Source organism: Dreissena polymorpha, chromosome 10, assembly GCF_020536995.1.
Source record: "Dreissena polymorpha isolate Duluth1 chromosome 10, UMN_Dpol_1.0, whole genome shotgun sequence".
Classification (NCBI taxonomy): domain Eukaryota; kingdom Metazoa; phylum Mollusca; class Bivalvia; order Myida; family Dreissenidae; genus Dreissena; species Dreissena polymorpha.
In genome coordinates this window covers 31,112,820-31,134,782 of record NC_068364.1, presented here as the reverse complement: position 1 = coordinate 31,134,782, position 21,963 = coordinate 31,112,820, and the positions used below count along the sequence as shown (strand labels likewise).

At 34.4% G+C, this 21,963-nt stretch overlaps 2 protein-coding genes and 1 long non-coding RNA gene across 3 annotated transcripts in view; 1 reads left to right on the top strand and 2 right to left on the bottom strand.

Moving 5' to 3' along the window:
- Positions 1-1,452: 1,452 nt before the first annotated feature.
- LOC127847640 (uncharacterized) lies at positions 1,453-20,746 on the top strand. Its single transcript, XR_008034094.1, has 3 exons — positions 1,453-1,548; positions 18,357-18,540; positions 20,631-20,746. It is a non-coding gene; the product is annotated as an uncharacterized LOC127847640 (long non-coding RNA).
- LOC127847624 (uncharacterized) overlaps positions 10,340-21,963 on the bottom strand; it is a 108,458-nt gene continuing 96,834 nt past the window's right edge. The window contains exon 4 of the transcript XR_008034081.1: positions 10,340-12,271. The gene's annotated coding sequence lies outside the window, so the exon portion shown is untranslated. The remainder of the gene's footprint in view (positions 12,272-21,963) is intronic.
- Positions 12,267-16,707, bottom strand: LOC127847625 (uncharacterized). The gene is made up of 3 exons (XM_052379658.1): positions 16,175-16,707; positions 14,521-15,539; positions 12,267-13,396 (listed from the first exon to the last, which is right to left on the bottom strand). The coding sequence occupies exons 1-3, from the start codon at positions 16,507-16,509 to the stop codon at positions 13,038-13,040; spliced, it is 1,713 nt and encodes a 570-aa protein (XP_052235618.1). The 5' UTR covers positions 16,510-16,707; the 3' UTR covers positions 12,267-13,037.

Here is a 21,963-nt window from a genome sequence, read left to right as displayed (position 1 = left end):
AAACATGGCCACCAGTGGGCGGGGCAGTTTTCCTTATTTGGCTATAGAGAAACCTTGTAAACACTCTAGAAGTCACAATTTTTGCCCATTCATCATGAAAGTTGGTCAAAACATTGGTTTTATTGATATCACAGACGAGTTCGAAATGGTCCAGATCGGTGAAAAAACATGGCCGCCAGTGGGCGGGGCAATTTTCTCTATATGTATATAGTGAAATCATGAAATTTGGTCAGAACATTTGTTTCTTTGATATGAGAGTTGAGTTCGAAAATGGTTCCGGTCCATTAAATAACATGGCTGCCGGGGGGGGGGGGGCAGTTTTCCTTATTTGGCTATAGAGAAACGTTGTAAACACTCTAGAAGTCACAATTTTTGCCCAATCATCATGAAAGTTGGTCAAAACATTGGTTTTATTGATATCTCGGACGAGGTCGAAAATGGTCCAGATCGGTGAAAAAACATGGCCGCCAGTGGGCGGGGTATTATTCTCTATATGTAGATAGTGAAATCATGTGAACACTCTAGAAGTCACATTTTTGGCCCAATTTTCATGAAATTTGGTCAGAACATTTGTTTCCTTGATATGAGAGTTGAGTTCGAAAATGGTTCCGGTCAGTTCCTCTCAGGTGAGCGAACTAGGGCCATCTTGGCCCTCTTGTTTAAACATATTCAGATTTTTGACGTCTTTCCAATTAAGACATTTTTATCTTTTTTCCCAATGGTAAGTTATGAATTGTTTTAATGGGAAAATAGTTTCAGCATGTTGCATTCCAATGTTTAATGAGAACACTCCTCTCCCAATTGGAAGTTTTTGCATTTTACATGAATAATTTTCTGGAAAAAAGCCTTAAATTCCCAATGAAATGTTTTAAAAAAGATTTAAAATAAATATCAACATTGATTTCCCCATCCAGCTCTTTAATTTGAAAGTTGAACCTTAGTAAATATAATATTGAAAACACTTTAATTCTCAATTTTAAAGTATTTGTTAGCAAAAAAAAAATTCCGATTAAGTAAAAACAACTCAATATTTTCCTATTGCAAAGGGCATTTTCCCCATTTCCAAAATAGTGGAAAAAATACGTCACTATGAAAACACATTAAAATTGACTTTAAAGTCATTTGAATTCATACAATCAATGATCCTCTCTCTGGGAAAACAGGGCTTAATGGATAGATAAGCATGTGAAGTCCCACAGGCTAATCAGGGACGCCACTCTCCACTTTTATGGTTTTGTTACTTTTGAAGAAATATTTGTCTTAGTGCAAAAATCCAGTTTAGGAAAGCATTGTAGTCACTGATTAGCCTGTGTGGACTTCCTAGGTTAATCTGGGACAACATTTTCTGCACATGTACTAAGCCCCATTTCCCAAGAGTGAGGCTGAAATAATGTTGTCAATGTTTTACATTCATTTCATGTCGAAGTAACAGTTAATTTCGAGTTGGAACGGAGAATGTGCATCATTACATCAGAAGTCCTCTCTTTTTATTAGATGATCGCAAACGTCGCTTACGTCATCCCATTCTACCCGTTCTTGATTGAAAATGTAAGTAGTCCAACATTTCTAACATCATCCTATTCCATCTACACATGATTGTAAATGTACATATTCCAACATCTCTTACGTCATGCGTTTCTACCTACGCTTGATTGAAAAGGTACGTAGTCCAACATAGCTTATGTCATTTCATTCAAGCTTCCCTTGATTGAAAAGGTAAAATGTCCAAAATCATCCCATTCTTCCTAAGCCTGACTGACAAGGTAAGTAGTCTTACATCAATAACGTCATCCCATTCTATCTACGCCTGATTGTAAAGGTGAGAAGTCGAACATCGCTTACGTCATCCCATTCTATCTATGCTTGATTGAAAAGGTTATAAGTCCAAAATTGCTTACGTCTCACCCATTTTTACCTACGCTTGATTGAAAAGGTAAGTTCTGTAAATACTGGGTGATGCTTCCACAGTTGGGCTTAAATTGTGACCTCACTGTTGTTAGGCAGACCCCATAATCCACTATGCAACAGGGACTTCTGTGCAAAAATGTTTGTTTAATTTGTTCAATTATCTGGTTTCATCGTTCTTGCGCTTCTGTTTCATATTAAAATAATACTTATGGATTAAATTTATGTGTTACTTATTAAAGGGACGCGTGCACATTTTTATGCCCCCAGATCGAAAGATTGGGGGTATATTGTTTTTTGCCTGTCTGTCTGTCACTCATTGTATGTGTGTGTTCCACAACTTTAACCAAAACTTTAACCAAAACATAACTTTTTGAATATTGAAGATAGCACCTTGATATTTGGCATGCATGTCTATCTCATGAAGCTGCACTTTTTTTAAAGGTGAAAGGTCAAGGTCATCCTTCAAGGTCAAAAGTAAAAAAATACAATCCAAGGGAAGTAATAAGCTTTAAAAGGGAGATAATTTGTAAACCTGCAAAATGATATATTGAAATTGTATTTCAAAGTGGCGCAAAAGGAGTGCAGTACCTGTAACTAAACTCTGGAATGCACACACACACGGGCATTGTGTTTCTGACAAACACAACTCTTGTTTGTAAGTGTAATTTAGTATGTTTACTAACAAAGCTATAGTGTTTTTAAAAGTCTTACAAAATAACAATAGAAAGTTAAAAAGTTGAATAGCAGAATATTGACGTTCATGTTGTTTAAAGCCAGGCCTCCTAAAAACATGAGCACAACCACCATGCCACGCTGGCTTTATAATTATCATCTATTACAGGAAATTTCAAAATATCTTGGAAAAGCGATTATTATTTCACCAACTTCACCTGAGCATTATACATTTATGAACCATCATTTTAAACATTTTAGAGTTTAGACAGGAGTGTTTTTGACCTGTTTAAACATAATGTATGCATTCATGTTTGTATCTATGACGATTTTTTGAAAAACCTAATTTTACCAATCTGCAAACAAATCCTGTGAACCCTTTCCGCCATAAGAAGCAAAGTGACAATGGCTTTTGCAACTAGCATAAACCAGAACAGAGAGTTACTCGCAGTCTGTTCAGGTTTTATGCAGTTTGCTGCTCATCAGTAACTAAGGGTTGGTAATGAAGCCTTCAAAACTTTAAAGAATTTAGTAAGAAAAGTATTTAATTAAATGTAACTTTCTAAGGGACTGCAAATGCACCAAAAAGTATCTAAGTGGGAAAGGGTAAAATCTTGACAACACTAATGTGACATTTTCCTATGCATGTATTACAGAACCATCAAAGTTTCTCGCCTAGACTAGATTACTTAAGTAGTTTCTTTATTGCAAGTTAGTGCAATAGATTTAAGTCACACAACTTCAGTACTTTCTGTATTGCTAGTGCGTGCAATCGATTAAATCCACATCCACTAACAAAACAAAACATAAAATAAAAAATAAAACACACTTCATGCAGGTAATGTTTGCTTAAAGATTCCACAAGGGTCAGCCTAATGTTGTCCTGTTATAAAAATGAGCCAACCTCTGGGAAATCAGGGTTTAATGCATGTGCATAAAGTGTCATACCAGATTAGCCCGTGCAGTCCACACTGAGTAATCAGGGACAACGCTTTCTGCTTGTATGGTATTTTGTATGCCTACAGATCGAATGATCGGGGGTATGTTGTTTTTGGCCTGTCTGTCTTTCTGTCTGTCATTCTGTCCCAAAACTTTAACCTTACAGTAAAGTTTTGCAATAAATTTTGAAATATTGAACATAGCAACTTGATATTTGGCATGTATGTGTATCTCATGGAGCTGCACATTTTGAGTGGTGAAAGGTCACGGTCATCTTTCAAGGTCAAAGGTCAAAATTTTTAAAATTTAATATAGAAAAGTTTTGCAATAACTTTTGAAATATTGAACATAGCAATTTGATATTTGGCATGCATGTGTATCTCATGGAGCTGCACATTTTGAGTGGTGAAAGGTCATGGTCATCTTTCAAGGTCAAAGGTCAAACATTTTAAAATTTAATATAGTAAAGTTTTGCAATAACTTTTGAAATATTGAACATAGCAACTTGATATTTGGCATGCATGTGTATCTCATAGAGCTGCACATTTTGAGTGGTGAAAGGTCAAGGTCAAGATCATCCTTCAAGGTCAAAGGTAAAAAAAATAATAGCGGCGGATTAGGGTTCATTGTGTTTCTGACAAATACATATCTTGTTGTTTAAAGAAACTCTCTTCTTAGTGAAAATTCAGTTTAAGCAGAAAGTGTGGTGTGCACATGCTGGGACAACACTCTACGCACATGCATTGAGAACAGTTATTCCAGAGTGAAATTCAAATTTTATTTTTGGGAATACAAAAATGTTTTATTGGATAATTCAACGGAAACAGTTACAAAAAGTAATATTTTTTTAGATTTTAACTATTTTATTACAAGACTGAAAAACATATATACATACATATGCAACACATCTAAAGTCATACGTTATCTATTTAATTATAGACAGTGACATACACAGAAATACACATGCAACACGTCTAAATTCATACGTTATCTTTATAATAATAGATAGTGGCATACACAGAAAAACATATGCAACACATCTAAAGTCAATCGACTGAAATCTTAGTTGGTGTATAATTGTGTCACATTAATTCAGACAGGTGTGTTATGTCTGGGACAAAACATATAATGCCAGCGTTGAACGGGCACAGCAGATGAGTGTTGATAGGTAGTGCTAAGACTGTACAAAACAAATACATGCACTTTTCACGTAGTACTTGAATGGATGACTAAACATTTTGATTTATAGGGCTTGTAGTTAAATTATATATTGATTTAGTGAATAATTATATACAATCTACAAAATATAATGAACAATAAATACTATGATATAATGTATGGTTCAATTCACAACGATTAATTAAAAAATATATCTTTGTCGCTGGTGGCGTTTAACCTACATCGGAATCTCCCTTGGTAAAAAGAGTTTACTGTACCTTCGAGCATCACCTTGTACAATATAAAGGCATTAACATTGTCCAAGCATATAGTTTCTGTTTTCCACCTGCACAACGTTATTTGACATTGTAGCTGTATATTATTGATAACAATTTATTGATTTTATATCGACTTGTTCAACTTATTTTATGCCAGGGTCAGAATTATATTAATAATTGACATCACCCCAGTGTAGTTAAAACACCCTGTATGGATTGAAGGGACCCTGCAGGCACATTGTTAATCTTATCTCAATTTCAATCATGTCACTACAATCAATAATTTAATTGGAAAAGCACAATAGCAGTTCTATTTACATGTTCATTCTTATTGTCACGAGAATGGTTTTGCGGAATAGATTATTTGAGTTTATAAAATGATTTTACTAATTTAAATGTGTATAACAAGCCATAAATTATTCTTTGGTATAATTTCAATGCTTTTAATAAAAAACAATAGTTTCAATAGCCCAGTGAATTCCTTTACGTCAAATGGTCCGGATCAAATAACCACATGCTTTGGTATTCAAAAGTGTTCATTATCTACACTTATGGTGTGACAGAAATATCAATATGATATTTGAGAACAGTTGGGACAGGGTTATAGCCATTCTAACCGACATTAAAATTAATGATCAATATAATGTATTTTCAAATAATTGCCTTGTAGAATTCTTTATGCAATTTTCATTTTAGGCAATTTAGATTGAAACCTGTTGTATTACTTAAATTGCACATTTTTACATATTAAACCTACATACAAAATAGCCCAAGTATTTAAAAAGAATCAAATTACATGTGCGGTATGTGTATGCAGTCAGTAATTTGGAAATGCCGTTCACATCTAATTTTTATTCTCCGCCATAGGCTGAGGGATATTGTTTTGGCGTTGTCTGTCTGTCTTTCTGTCCGTCAGTCCAGCACTGTTGTGTCTGGAGCCATATCTTGGAAGTGCTTTGGCGGATTTCATTGAAACTTGGTATGAGTATATTTATGGATAAGAGGATGGTTTCCGGATAATAACCCAAGAACGCTTAGGCCTAGGATCATGAAACTTCATAGATACATTGATCATGACTGGCAGATGACCCCTATTGATTTTCAGGTCACTAGGTCAAAGGTCAAGGTCACAGTGACTCTATATAGTAAAATGGTTTCCGGATAATAACTCAAGAACGCTTACGCCTAGGATCATGAAACTTCATAGGTACATTGATCATGACTGGCAGATGCCCCTATTGATTTTCAGGTCACTAGGTCAAAGGTCAAGGTCACGGTGACTCGAAACAGTAAAATGGTTTCCGGAAGATAACTCAATAACGCTTACGCCTAGGATCATGAAACTTGATAGGTACATTGATCATGACTAGCAGATGACCCCTATGGATTTTCAGGTCACTAGGTCAAAGGTCAAGGTTACGGTGACTCGAAACTGTAAAATGATTTCCAGATGATGACTCAAGAAAGCTTAGGCCTAGAATCATAAAACTTCATTGAAACATTGATCATGACTGGCAGATGACCCCTATTGATTTACAGGTCACTAGGTCAAAGGTCAAGGTCACAGTGACTCGAAACAGTAAAATGGTTTCCGGATGATAACTCAAGAATGCTTAGGCCTAGGATCATGAAACTTCATAGGAACATTGATGATGACTGGCAGATGACCCCTATTGATTTTCAGGTCACTAGGTCAAAGGTCAAGGTCACAGTGACTCGAAACAGTTAAATGGTTTCCTGATGAAAACTCAAGAACGCTTAGGCCTAGGATCATGAAACTTCATAGGAACATTTATCATGACTGGCAGATTACCCTATTGATTTTCAGGTCAGTAGGTCAAAGGTCAAGGTCACAGTGACCTGGCTGCCACTTCAACGGACAGCCCATATGGGGGCATGCATGTTTTACAAACAGCCCTTGTTATCCCTTGAAATGCCTTTATAATATTAAAAACTGAATCTGTTTACCCATCCACTACAAATTTTTTTGAAAAAGACGAATATTCATGTAACATACAGCTACAGTGAAGAGGACTATAAAACCAACTGTTTAAAAACAGAGATGTATTATTACTGTTCATTATGTTCATTTGCCAGGCGTTTTCTATTAAATTTCATGGTTCCAGTCTTTTCAAATATATAGCTGCAGTGAAACCTTGTTAACACCAGAAGTCACATTTTGTTTCCAATCACCATGAGGCTTACTCAAAACATTTGCTCTTATGATATCATGGCTGAGTTCTAAGGTGTCTATGGAAACTGCACAAAAACTGCTCAGCTACAGGTCTCGGGTTAGTGGCGTAGGACCTTTGACCCTCTTGTTAGATTATTGCCATTTGCATACTTAATATTTAAATGTTGTCCTGAGCCAATCTTAAAAACTGTAAATGGTATCTATTATATTTTATGAATATTAAAACAAACTAGTAATTCCCTCGAACAAAGCAGCACCAGGGAGAATATTTCAGGTATAACAAGGACAGTTTTATTCCTTTTCAAGTTCTCATCTATTTCATACTTTGCTTTGTAAGTTCATTTTTTGTGAAAATTACGTTAATTTAAGCTAGTTTTAGGTCCTAACTTGGCTTTAAAGGGGTGTACAATAAACAATGCTATCTGTTTATAACCATATTATCAAGTTAATTTAAACCAACTATTCTTGTTGTATTTTTTTTTGTACCCTCGACCACTACCTTAACCCTTTAAAGAGGGTACGACAAACACAAAGTTGTTGTCACCTGCAGAAAATTTATTTGATGTTGCAGCTGTCTGTTATTGCTAACAATTTATCGATTTAATATAGATTTGTCAATTGTTTGACATGCCATGATCAGCAAAAAAAATATTATTGACATCTCCCCTTTGTATTTAAAACACACTCTATTAATTGAAGGGACCCTTGGGACGTTGTTTAACTAATCTCAATTTCAATGATGACTCTGAAATCAAGGTTTAAATCTTAAAAGGGCAATAACAGTTATATGTAAATATTCCTCTTTAGTATACTACTGGTACAACATTGGTTTTACTGAATTGATTCTTTATGTTGAAAAAAATGATTTGACAAAGTTTAATGGAAATAAAAAAATCCTAAATCATTCTATGGTCCAATTACATTGTTTGAAATCTATATACAACACAAAAGCTTTCAATAGCTCAAAACAGAAATTTTCCTTCCCAGTGAATTCATTTACGTCCAATGGTCCCGATCAAATAACGTCATGCTTTGGTCTTCAAATATGTTCATTATCTACACTGAATTTGTTAAAGCAATATCAATAGGATATTTTGAAATAGTTGGGAGATAATAATACCTATTCAAACTGGCATTTAAGATTAATGATCAACAGATTATATATTATAATAACTGACTTGCATATAAGTCTTTGAGCATTTGTCGTGTCAGGCAATTTAAGTTGAAACCCATTGAATTGCCTTTATAATATTTGTACAATGAAATCATTCATGCAAAATAGCCCAATTATTGAAATAGAATCAAATTACAAGTATAGCTGTCGTCTATATGTTAAGCAATGTTGAAATGCCGTTTACATCTTATTACATAAACTTAAAGCAGTAGTCAAGATATGTTAAACGTTTCTGTTATTTTAACTCAATATTTTTTTTAATTCATAGCATTTTAAAGATTTTAAGCACAAATAGGGACCTGATAATTTTTGAAAGAAGTGCTGTTAAAGAAGCTATTGACATTGATCAATTTTCAGATGGCAGGCTAAGAACGGCTAAGTAACTTCTCAAACCCCATAATATACTACATATTTGTGTTTGTCTTTAGTACAGCAAATATTGAATTCATGCTATGCACATAAATATCATTCACATAGGGTCCATTTGTGTCACAAGACGATTGTCATTATTGAAGTCGGAATTTTGTTACTGTTTTTGTATAAACTTTCAGAACAAAAGGGGTGTTTTAATAGTTGTATGTTTACTCTGAAATGTTTTGAAAGTTCAGGTTTATACAACAATACAATATACAATAAGAACATGGTTATGGTTATGTCTCTAAATGTATTTTATGTTTAAAGAAAAGTCTTTATAAAATGACATTCATTTTTAGCTCGGCTGTTTTCAGAGAAAACCGGAGGTATTGTCAAAGCCAGCTCGTCTCGTCCGTCGTCGTCCGCTGTCCGCAAACCTTCACATTTTGTCAAGGTTTTGAACATTGGCTCTAAAATCAAAGTGCTATAACCTACAACTTTGAAACCTCATATGTAGATGCACATTGATGAGATCTACACACCACACCCATTTTGGGGTCACTAGGTCAAAGGTCAAGGTCACTGTGACCTCTAAAAAAAATATGACAATCTCTCATTTATTCAAAACTGCACCCGCAGGCGAGCGTGGCCCCGTTATGTGGTGCTCTTGCTAGCTCACCTGAGCACATATTGTTCATTGGAGCATTCAGGATACTGTGATCATGTATGTTGTCCTTAAATTAGTGAGTGTGAGCGTCTGTGAAATGTTTCTTGTATAACTTCTCCTCCTAAAGCGATAGGCAGATATTAACCAATGTGTTATATTCGGTTTGTAACGTGGTATGGTGGTGCTCTAAGAAGATTGTTAAAATAATTCCATTTAATTCCAGCTTCAACAGTTTGACACTGAACTGTCAAAATCAATACATTTGTGTGTGCGTCTTTAAATTTGCTAGAACGTTTATACATGTGGGCTGTGTTCTCATATACAACAATCGGTATTATTTTGGATTCTGAGTAATATAACATATTATAGCATATTGTGGGTTTTTACTGTCCCCTTCCCTGGAATTCTTATAAAAATTCATTCAAATTGTTTTTATCATTGACATTCAAATATTTTAAACTTATACATTTTACATAATCTGTCATTCAAGTAGTGCATATTGTTTACTCCCTTTAAATGCAATCATATGTTATGTCTGGCAGGGTAACAAAGTCAGTTCACTGACAGCATGTCTGAAATTGTTTGTTCAATGTATTTTCTTTGCTAAGGCATACATATAGGATCTGGCACGAGTTGTCATATCATACCATATTTTATTAAACGAGTTCATGAATTTTGTTAGTAATCGAGCCTTTAGCGAGCTTACTAATGAATTTCCTGTACGAGTTAAATAAATGATGGTATGATATGACAACGAATGTCAGATCTTTTTATCACATGCTTTTAAATGAACAAATTAAATAAATTTTTACGCAATCATAATGATAAATCCCAAATGTTGTTTACGTTTCGTGATGTCATTTGACGTTGCAATGTCATTTCAGCAAAAAAACAAAATGTGATTGGTCAATAAACAAAAACTAAGCCAATGAAAACGCTTAAAAATGTTGTATTACACATGTATAATATAATATAAAAAATATGTAATGGTTGTATTACATGGGAAACAGGGTATAACATGTGATACAATATATTTACCAAACTATTTGGCATATGCAATAATTATCGTGCTCCTGACAAACAATAATGTGTAGATTTTTTTAACCAGGATTTTCTAAGGAAAACTAGTTATTAGATTGGTGAATGTCGGCGGGCTAACGGCCGTTCAGGCGGAAAAGCTTGTCCGGGCCATAACTATGTTGTTCATTGTGAGATTTTACAATCATTTGGTACATTTGTTCACCATAATTGGACGGTGTGTCGTGAAAAAGAATTAAGTCAATGTCTCCAAGGCCAAGGTCACACTTGGAGTTCAAAATTTAAAAAAAGCCATAAATAAGCTTGTCAGGGCCATAACTATGTCGTTTATTGTGAGATTTTAAAATCATTTGGCACATTTGTTCACAATCATTGGACGGTGTGTCGTACAAAAGAATAACGTAGATACATGTATATCAAAGGTCAAGGTCACACTTGGAGTTCAAAATTCATATATGGTCATAAATTAGCTTGCCCAGACCATAACTATGTCGTTCATTGTGAGATTTTAATCATTTGGCACATTTGTTCACCATCATTGGACGGTGTGTCGTGCAAAAGAATTACGTCGATATCTCCAAGTTCAAGGTCACACTTTAAGTTCAAAATTCAAAAATGTCCATAAATAAGCTTGTCCGGGCCATAACTATGTCGTTCATTGTGAGATTTTAAAATCCTTTTGCACATGTGTTTACCATCATTGGACGGTGTGTCATGCGAAAGACTTACGTCGATATCTCCAAGGTCGAGGTAACACTTCGAATTCAAAGGTAAAAAATGGCCATTATTAAGCTTGTCCGGGCCATAACTATTCAGTTCATTGGGAAAATTGAAAATCATTTGGCGCATGTGTTCACCATCATTGGACGGTGTGTCATGCGAAAGAATTGTGTCGATATCTGCAACGTCAAGCTCACACTGTGAGTTCAAAGGTGAAAAATGCCAATAAATGATCTTTTCCAGGCCATAACTATGTCATTCATTGTGAGATTTTAAAATTACTAGTTACAATTGTTCACAATCATTGGGCGGTGTGTCTTTCGAAAGTCTTACATCGATATCTCCCGTCTTAACAAAAAAAAATTCAACATTACAACTACCCTTCAATTTACATCTATGATTACAGTGTTCATATAACATAAAACTGTATACTGTAAGATTTGCTAGTTATTCATGTATTTATAATGGACATTATGAACAAACATGTGATTTTACATATAAAGTGCATTTTTTACAATACAATCAATTGCAATTTAGAATACAAAAATAACTTAATGCAAGCAATTACAATTTGAAAGTTACATACATTATGATGGTTGCTAAGTAAACAGCATGTTTTAGTGCAATTTACAATAACATATATAACATATTACATATATAATGGGAGTTGCTTGGTTGACAACACTTATTTTGGAATTAATAAAATTATGAATTACATATTAGTCTTAAAACATAAAAAAACTCCTTTATTTGATTGACTTGTTGTGTTTGCATTAACATTTAAAGCAAATCTTAGTCTAGCCTTAATTCCCTGAAAATTTGGGATAACTTATTTCCTTTTGCACTCAAAAATGTACTTTCCTCCTTGAAATGAATAAAGTATTGAATATTTGCATTTTTTAAGATTTCAGAGATGTCTTTTATGAGTTTTTGTACGGCATTACATTCCCAGAATAAATGGGTAATTGATTCGTCTGACATTTTGCAAAAAGTGCATGTATTACTATCTGACAAGCCCATTTAAAAAAGGCAGTTTGTTCCCAATATTCTGTGGATAATCCTAGTTTGTAGCCATTGCATATATGTATTATTTGTGTTTGTAAACACTGTGTTGCAAATAATCATGTGTCAAGGCTCTGTTTAGGGGTCATTTGTCTCTGATCGCAGATCTCTTGTGCTGTATTTTAAGAACCCTTTCCACACAGCATCATGGGTTGGTTTACATTATTGCAAAACGCAATGTTGCATTTCTATAAGTTTCATGCTAGCACATGCTGAATTATATTTTGTACCATTAGTGCAAAAAGGTACCATGTCGCTTTTTAATTAAATGTCACATGGTACCGTTTTGCACCAATGGGGCGATTTATTCATTCAGGTTTCATGATTGAAGATATTCTCAACATTTCTTGGATATTAATGTTGATCAAAACCTTGGTTACACAGCTACGCTAAGTTAATTATTATAAATTACCAAGAAACATGTTGTCAGTGCAGGAAAAAAATCATCATATATTAAATTCAAAAACAAAAATTCAATGCTATCTTCAATACATTTGTTGTGTATATTAAAGAAATTACAGCCTATATACATAGTTACAGTGTAATGTTGATGTTTTGTAAATAACAGACACTATATTACTATATTCGGAACTAAAATTGATTGTTTTTTTCACCAGCATTTTTTGTCAACTTGTAAAGTAAATGAGAAATACAAAAGCAATGTGTATAGATGTAACAATATTATACACTATTTAGCAGTTCTTTTGTTCACAGAAACTCTAAACATTCTTTGAACTTGTGACATTTTTTTACATTTTTTTACAAAATAAATGCATCTTGAAATCACTTACAATGTTTTAGTAACACAACAACACAATCCAATTGCAATTTAATTCATCTGAATCAAAAATGAAATTTACATGTAGAATTAACCTATTGCACTTTGAACACCATGATGCTGTTGTAATAACGTCCTCCCACAATGATGGAGGCAGTGTGTCTGTTGTAGCAGACGGATTGTGGGGTCAGAAAACAATTCTTCTCCGTACCAAGAGTAGCCAGCTTCCTTTTGCCCTCACTGTCCACCTGTAGGATGAAGGGATTGGCGAATATGTCTCCACAAACGAGCACCTGTCCTGCAGGTGTAACGTGTACATCACGTGGGTATTGTAGTGCAGGGTCAGTGAAGGTGGCCAGAACTGAACCATCCCTGGCCAGGGTGAGGAGCTTGTGCTGGGAGTTGTTTGTGATGTACAACTTGTCCCCCGTGGGACTCACAGCACACGTATAAACTGCATAACAGAGTAACATCAAGATATTGAAATATCTTCTTCCCAATCAGAGCAATAGTAGAAATGGCTATGTGCAAACAGCTTAAAACCTTGATAGCCTGCAAGGCACTCGCAGTTTGTTCATATTTTATGCTGTTTACTGCTCATCAGTATCTAAGGTTTTGAAGATGAAGTCTTAAAAACTTGAATCGAGTAAGAAAGGTCTCATATTAAATTTAACTTTCTAAGGGATTACAAATGTGTTAAAATACGTATCTAAGTGGGAAATGGTTATGGTTTGAAATTGTATTAATAGTGTGTTGTTAAATACCAGAGACAGCACATTAGTAACATATGCATACAATCCACTAATAATAAATATGTATGTGTGGCAGGCTGTTCGGCTCCAGTGTATTGTGTTCTCTCAATGTTTCAAGTTTGACATGTTTGTATGTGACTGGTGTTAGAATAATTAAAGTCTTCACAAAAAAAACGTAGAAAGAAATGATTCAATATGCACAGGAATATGTAAGGTGGTGTAACTCCATGCTGTAATAATACATTACCCATACATGCAGACATAGTTATAATGTCGTTGACACACAGTAAGAAATTTTACATGACCATCAGGCAAAAGAATGATACTAGTTATTTTTGATACAGAAATTGATATAGCATATAGTGTCTTCATCAGTTACAAAAGTCAGCTGCTGAAATTATAAATTCATACTCATTGACTGATTTTGTTTTCCAAAATGAAAAACAGGTTACACACAGATATTGAACCGAACTCTGTGTCTACTATGAAATCAATATAATTCAACAGACAATAATTTTCCTGGATTTTGTGGTGTCCATTCAACCTTAAAATCAAATGTTCAACATATTTTAGGGCAAACTCTTATATTGGACATAAATCAAATAAATTAGAATCAATAAATATGCCCCATTTTACCAGCTCATGAAATTGTATGTAAGTGAAATTAAATGGGTTCTCAATATTTTAGACATGGAATAGACATGGAATGTCTAAATGAACTTTACATGGAATTGTATTATATCCTGCTACTGAAATATAATCTGATGGTTTATTCTAAATCTATTAAACCATAATGATATCAATATAAATTAACTATTATTCTAACCTGTATAATCACCTGATGTATCCTCATACATCTTGCTGACAAGTTTCCCATTCAGTGTATACTTGAACAGAGCAGTATCAGAAGTAATATACAGGTCTCCGTGGTGGAAGGCAATACCGTTACATGTATGTAGTAACTGAAGCTTTCTTCCTTGCACCAGCTGCCTGTTGTTGACTGTGATAAACTGGACCTCATGTTTGTTGTTTATACTTTCATTCACAGTCACAGCCACCTCACTTGATGTGATCTGACATATAGCCCAGGGCCATTTAGTCACACTACAGTGACTTACCACCTGGTACTGCTGGTCAAGAAGCTTGACATTATTATTTTTGTAGTCTACAACCAATACCTGTCTGTCTGGGAGGACAAGGATGGCTGAGATAATGCAGTCTTTTGAATCACTTGATATTTTCACATTGTTTTCAGACTTCCTCAGCACAGTGATTACCTTGTTTGGATTCTCTTGCACCATCAATGTCTTGGTACTGTGTTCTATCCTCCCAAGACCAGACAGCTTGGACAAGTACTGTACAATTTCACTGTTAGGCTGGAATGTTATATAGAATTTATCCTGAAGAGAGTTTGTGTTCAGAAAAGTTGTAGACTGTTCTATTTTGTCCTCGCATTTCTTGATGGCTATAAAGGATAGTTCCAGTTTGCTTTTATCACTAATGTCCTGTATGGCGTCTCGAAGTTGTGTCAATTCATCCCTTAGCTTGATGCATTTGTCAACATCGTTTTTGGAAGAGGCTTGCAGATTGGTTAGAGTATCTTTCATTTCCTTCAGTGTCTTCTGTTCAATCGTGTCTAAGGCTGCATTTATTGTTTGCCGAGTTTCCTCTATCCTGCGTAACTGCTCATCATATGATCTTTGCACAGACTGAATGCTTGCCTCCTGGCTGTCTTGAAGTTTCTTCATTTCTTTTAGAATACTTTGGATTGAAATTGACAGTTGCTGAAGGTCTGTAGACTGACTTTTTATGATGTCGGATATAAGAGTTACCTTTTTGCAGTGTCTGAAAGTTAATAGAAAAAAAACACACTTAAAATTGTTTAAAATACTTATTTTGTGAAAGTGTTTGGCCTGGAATCTATAAAAAATACTTTGGTAAAATCAAAATATGAAAGATTATATATTAGAGTCCAGCTTTAGGTCAGTATGGTATGTACACAAATATTACTTTATTTAAAGCTAAAACCTACATTCATTTCGTCTGATATTTTACTATATGTAAAATCTATTGTTACAGATTTCAAAAACATAGTTGAAGGGACATTACTGTGTCAAAATAAATACTAGATCCATAAGAGTTGTCTCTACTGTTTTTGTATGATTATGCTTCATAGTTAGTTGTACACTTGTAGCTTGGGTATTAATGAATAAAAATATATATTATAACAAATATGCCTTACATTATATTTATTACACCGGCTTGACTACAAAATCTGAAAGTCAGCTTAAAACTGCAGTCTTTTTATAATTATTGTACATGAACAAATAAATTGTTACTTAAAATAACAAATCTATTGTTGATATTATAAAATTGTTATTTGTTGGCTAATAATTTGACTTCCTTGCAAAGAAGTTTGAAACCCCTACATCAGTTTCTTAACATATCTGCTTTTTAATTTAAGTAAAGTTAACATTTACCTGTGATTTAGGAATGCACAATTTGTGCAGCACAGCTCACTGTGCTCAGAACAAAACATTTCAAGGTTTTTATCTTCATGGACATCACATTTCAGTAGAAAATCTTCCACCTTTTTGGTCACTGGCCATTTCTTCATATCTCCCCTTCCAAAGGGGTCATGTTTTGTAAACAACTGGCTGTGTGGACGGATACATTTTCTACAATAAAACTTAACACAAGATTCACAGTAGTAATCAGCTGTATTATCAAGTTTCTTGTCTGCACAGGTGTTGCACAAGAAGTCGTGGAAAATGTCAGAGCCCTTGTCAATGATGGATTGTGAAAAGGTTGCCATTTTACTGAAAGAGTTTTACAAGTACTATCGGCTGAATTTAATAGCTGAACAAATCAAGCTCATCTAACCACGATCCGCAGTCCTAAACAAGAAGGACCAAACCTTCCAATATAAAACACAGTTGAAACTCAAGTTGATTTGACGGTTAAAACTTCCGATAAACAAAATATTTTAACTGCCACATGAACTGTTTATGTAAGATTACACCGTCAGTTTGCAGTTGGTTTATAAGGCCACACAAAAGCAAATATCTTAACTCAACGCTGTGTTTTATCAATAAAGCAATGAGTCGGTTTAAGTGAACTAGTTAGCATGGGTAAAAACAGGAAGTATTTTAAACTGTAGATCACGTGAATGCCAATTAATAACTCTAATCTAGCTTTCATTAATAGACTTAATATGAAAAGATAAAGCATTTACAGACCAACTAATTTAATTAAAATGAACTTTAATATATATTAAACTGTCCTTGTCATGCTGGATATATTCCACCTTGTGCTGCTCTGTCAGAGGGAATCACTGGTTTGGTGTCATAGTCACATAACATAGTTAATATCACTTACAATACTCAAATTGGTCCAAAGTTCAAATATAGTGAATAGCAATAAGTCTAACCTCTTGGTCAAAAAGGTACAAGGTCACTCACCAAAAGATGAAGCTGAGCAGCTTTTTTTCTGTTTTCATTGGATTCTTAGAAATCAGCAATGATATCATAAAAACATTTCGAAGCAAGTTTAATGATGATTGGGCACAAATTGTGACTTCAAGAGTGACTGACAGCTCAATGGCGGCCAGTTTTTTCAACAGACAGTAATTATTATTAAACTAGTTTGAGATATCATAAAAAAATCATAAAGACAAATGTCCCAAACAGTTTTCATGAGAACTTTACAAAAATGCGACTTACAGAGTGTTCACAAGGTTTCACTATTGATATATATGGGCAACTGTAACAACCCCCTGTCAGCCATTGTTTTGAATGGACTGGAACAATTATAAAACTCTAATAAAAATGTATCTATGAAAAACATAACTAGAACTGTAACTGTCACGCCTGAAATACTCCCTGTATATGGGTTTGTCAGCGGGCATAATAAGTTCAGTGAGTTATTAATTTTCTGGATATGAAAATGTTAAAAGCCACGTTAATAACTTCATAATATCTGCATTTTGCATGCAAATGTTTTACGAGACAACTCTTGTCTCTTGCATTCGAAGTTTTTTTTATTTTCTGAAAAACAAATCCCAATCCAATGTTTAAACAAAAGATTTTTTTTATACACAGCAACATTTAGTTCATTTCCTTACCGAACTCTTAAATTTGAAAGTTCAACCTTTATATTTAAAACACTTTTATTCTCGATTTTAAAGTATTCGTTAGCAAACTAAAAACAACAAAACTTTCTAAATTTAGTAAAAACCATGCATTTTTTCCCATTGCAAATGACTCTGTCCACATTGCCGAAATAGTGAGAGAAAAAATGCTTCAATATGACAATGCATTAAATTTGATTTTAAAGTCACTGGGATGCATACAATAAATTGTACTTCTTTGATTATAAATGATCCTGACTCTGGGAATACAGGGCTTAATGAATATATGAATCTTCCCAGATTAGCATGAGAAGTCCCACAGGCTAATCAGGGATTACATGTTCTGCTTTAATGGTTTTGTTTCCTTTATAAGAATTCTGTTCTTAGCGCAAAAATTCAGTTTAGGCAAAAGAGTGTAGCCCCTGATTAGCCTGTGCAAACTTCCATGGCTAAGCTGGGAGAACACTTTCTGCACATGTATTTCCCAAGAGCAAGGATAAAATAATTTTGTCAATGATTTAAATTCATTTCAGGTTCTAATAGCAGTATATATGGAGTTGGAACGGAGAAAGGGATCGTTACATCAGGAGTCCTCTGTGTTTACTGGGTGATCGCAAACATTGCTTACATCATCCAATTCTACCTACACTTGATTGAAATGAAACATAGTCCAATATCACTTTCATCATTCCATTCTACTTACCCTTAATTGAAAAGGTAAGTAGTCCAACAATGCTTACGTCATCCTTTTCTACCTACGTCTGATTAAAAAGGTACTTAGATCAACATAGCTTAAGTCATTCCGTTCTACCTTCCCTTGATTGAAAAGGTAAGAAGTCTAACATCACTTATTCACCCCATTATACCTAAGCCTTATTAAAAAGGTAAGTAGCCCAACACTGCTTATGTCATCCCATTCTACCTATGCCTGATTGAAAAGTTACGTAGTCCAACATCGCTTACGTCATCCATTTCTACCTATGCTTGATTTAAAAGGTCAGTTCTGTACTTACTGGGTATAATGCTTCCATGGGACTTGAATCGTGACCTCACTGTCGCTAGGCAGACAACATATATACCACACCACAGCAACTTCTGTGCAATTTTTTTTTGTTTAGTTTGTTCTAAAATCTGGTTTCATAGTTTTTGCGCTTATGTTTCATAAATATGAAAATACTAGATATGGAATACATTTATGTGTTACTTAAAAGAGACTTGAGCACAGATTATTTGTTTAAATGTAATTTAGTATGTTTACTAACAATATTATACTGTTTTAAAAAGACTTACATAATAACAATAGAAAGTAAAAAAGTTGAATAGCAAATATTGACATTCCTATGATTTGAAGCCGGCCCTCTGAAAGCAAAAACACGAGCGCAACCACTATGCCACGCTGGCTTTATAATTATCATCTATTGCATGTTTTTCCAAATTATCATGGAAAAGCAATGTAAGCACTTTATTATTTTTCCAACTTCACATGAAAATTCTACATAAATGAACCAACATTTTGAACATTTTTGTAGTCAGGAGTGTTATTTCGCTTGTTTAAAAATAAATTAAGCATTCCTGCTTGTATCTATGATGATTATTTTGAAAACCATAATTTTACCAATTTGTGAAAAAATCCCTTAAAATCTTAACATGATTAGCCTCACATTTTAATATGCATATATTACATTCTGTATATATTATATTCTATATTGCAAGTGAGTGCAATCGATTAAAGCCACATATACAAACAAACAAAAAATGAAATAAAAAATACGACAAACAATTCATTTTTGCTAAAAGATTTCACAAGTGTCAGACTAATGATGTCACGGTATTATAATAAAATATAAAAATGAGCCGCCATCTGGGTAAACCGGGTTTAATGCCTTTGCATAAAGTGTCATCCCAGATTAGGCCGTGGGGTTTAATGCCTGTGCATAAAGTGTCATCTCAGATAAGGCTGTGGGGTTGAATGCCTGTGCATAAAGTGTCATCCCAGATAAGGCTGTGGGGTTTAATGCCTGTGCATAAAGTGTCATCCCAGATAAGGCTGTGGGGTTTAATGCCTCTGCATAAAGTGTCATCCCAGATTAGGCTGTGGGATTTAATGCCTGTGCATAAAGTGTCATCCCAGATTAGTCTGTGGGGTTTAATGCCTTTACATAAAGTATCATCCCAGATTAGGCTGTGGGGTTTAATGCCTGTACATAAAGTATCATTCCAGATTAGGCTGTGGGGTTTAATGCATGTTCATAAAGTGTCATCCCAGATTAGGCTGTGCAGTCCACACAGGTTAATCAGGAACACCGCTTGCCGCTTGTATTGTATTTTTAGTTTAAAGGAACTCTCTTCTTCTTGAATATCCAGTTTAAGCAGAAAGTGTTTTCTGCACAGGCTAATCTGGGACAACAATCTGCGCACATGCATTAAGAATAGTTTTTCCATAACGTGGTTCAAATTTATTTATGGGAATTCAAAACAAGTTTTATTGGATAGTTCAACGGATATAGTTGCAGAAAGTATTACATTTTTTTCTACAGTCTTACTTTGCTTCAATGCATATTTTAGTTTAATATTTAACATGTTTAATGTGCCCAGGAAATGCAAAGGAACTGGCAGTCTGTTCAGGTTTTATGCTTTTTGCTGTTCATTAGTATCTTAGGGTTGAAAATGAAAGCTTTAAAACTTGAATGTTTGTGCAAAGTTCTTAAATTTAAATTGATGTTCTAAGGGACTACAAATGCTGCAAAGTGTGTATTTGAGTGGAATAGGGTTTAGTGTAAGCATTGATATAATTTTGAACATTGCAGGAGTATGAAACATTGCTGCTGGGTTTTGTGATGTCCAACATTTACTTCCTCATGAGTGTGACCCAGCTTGTGTTGAGTTGCAAATCAGAAGAGGTACCAGTTACTACAAGGAAGGTACGTTAATTTAGTTTAATTTAGTTTAAACCTATTTTACTAGAGCTTGATTGCATCGAACGCCTTATGCTTAGTGGAACGGCTTTTAGTGAAACACTATTGAGTCTGTTCCTGGGTAGAACCAGACTTTGTGTCTTTTTAGGAGATCTGGAGAAAGCGGACACCATATAAACAATGCCATAGCGACCAATAAATAAGTAAATGAATTTAATAATAATTTCTAATTCTTACATATTTAAGCAGCATTCTTGGAAAACTAGGCTTAATGCATGTGAGCCGTCATAGGCTAATCAAGGACAACACTTCCCGCCTACACTTGATTATGGTTTAGAAGAGATCTGTAATTGAAAACGTCGGTAAACCTGGAAAGTGGTGTCCCTGATCAGTCGGTGCATACTACACAGGCTAATTAGGGACGCCATTTTATACAAATTCATTAAGCCCCATTTTTCCAGAGCAAGGCTTAATTATTGCTTCAGATCTGTTCTGATCATCCAACAAAGTTTTAACTGGTAAATACCTGACAATATAATGAAATAAGATAATGTTTTTGCACTGGTTTAATCAGTATTTTCCCTAACCTTACCAAGTTAAGCATTCCAAGTAAAATGTTATTGATGAAATCAGCTTTTCATTTTTAGTAAAAAAAATAAAACATACTGTTGCATCAAAGGCATAGTATTAAATGTTATCAGTCAACTAGCACCCAAGAAAACTCATACCATTGTCACTTTGTATCAGCGATTTTTTTCCCAATTGGGAAGGGTACTGGCCTCATAAATGTACCAATTGGTTAATAGTAGTGCTAAAAAACCTGATATTGGGAAAACACCTGTTATGAAATCTTCAAATTGGGAATTGTGGATCTTTTCAATCGCTTCATAGAAATTGCACAAACTAATTTATATATTCATTGACATCCCTTTTGGCGTGAAATGTTTATTTTGAGTGCTATTGTGATTGTGGTCAGTCTATGTCTCTTGCTATGCTATTGTGGTCAGTCAATGTCTCTTGTAGAGCATTGTGCGGTGTGAAATTTGAGGTCAGTATCACTCAAGAGCGGATGATCCCTATTTATTTTCAGGTCACTAGATCAAAGGTCAAGGTCACAGTGATCTGAAGCAGTAAAATGGTTTCAGGATGATAAATCAAGAATGCTTAGGCCTGCTATCAGAAAAGTTCATAGGGACATTGGTCATGACCGGCAGCAGTAAAATGG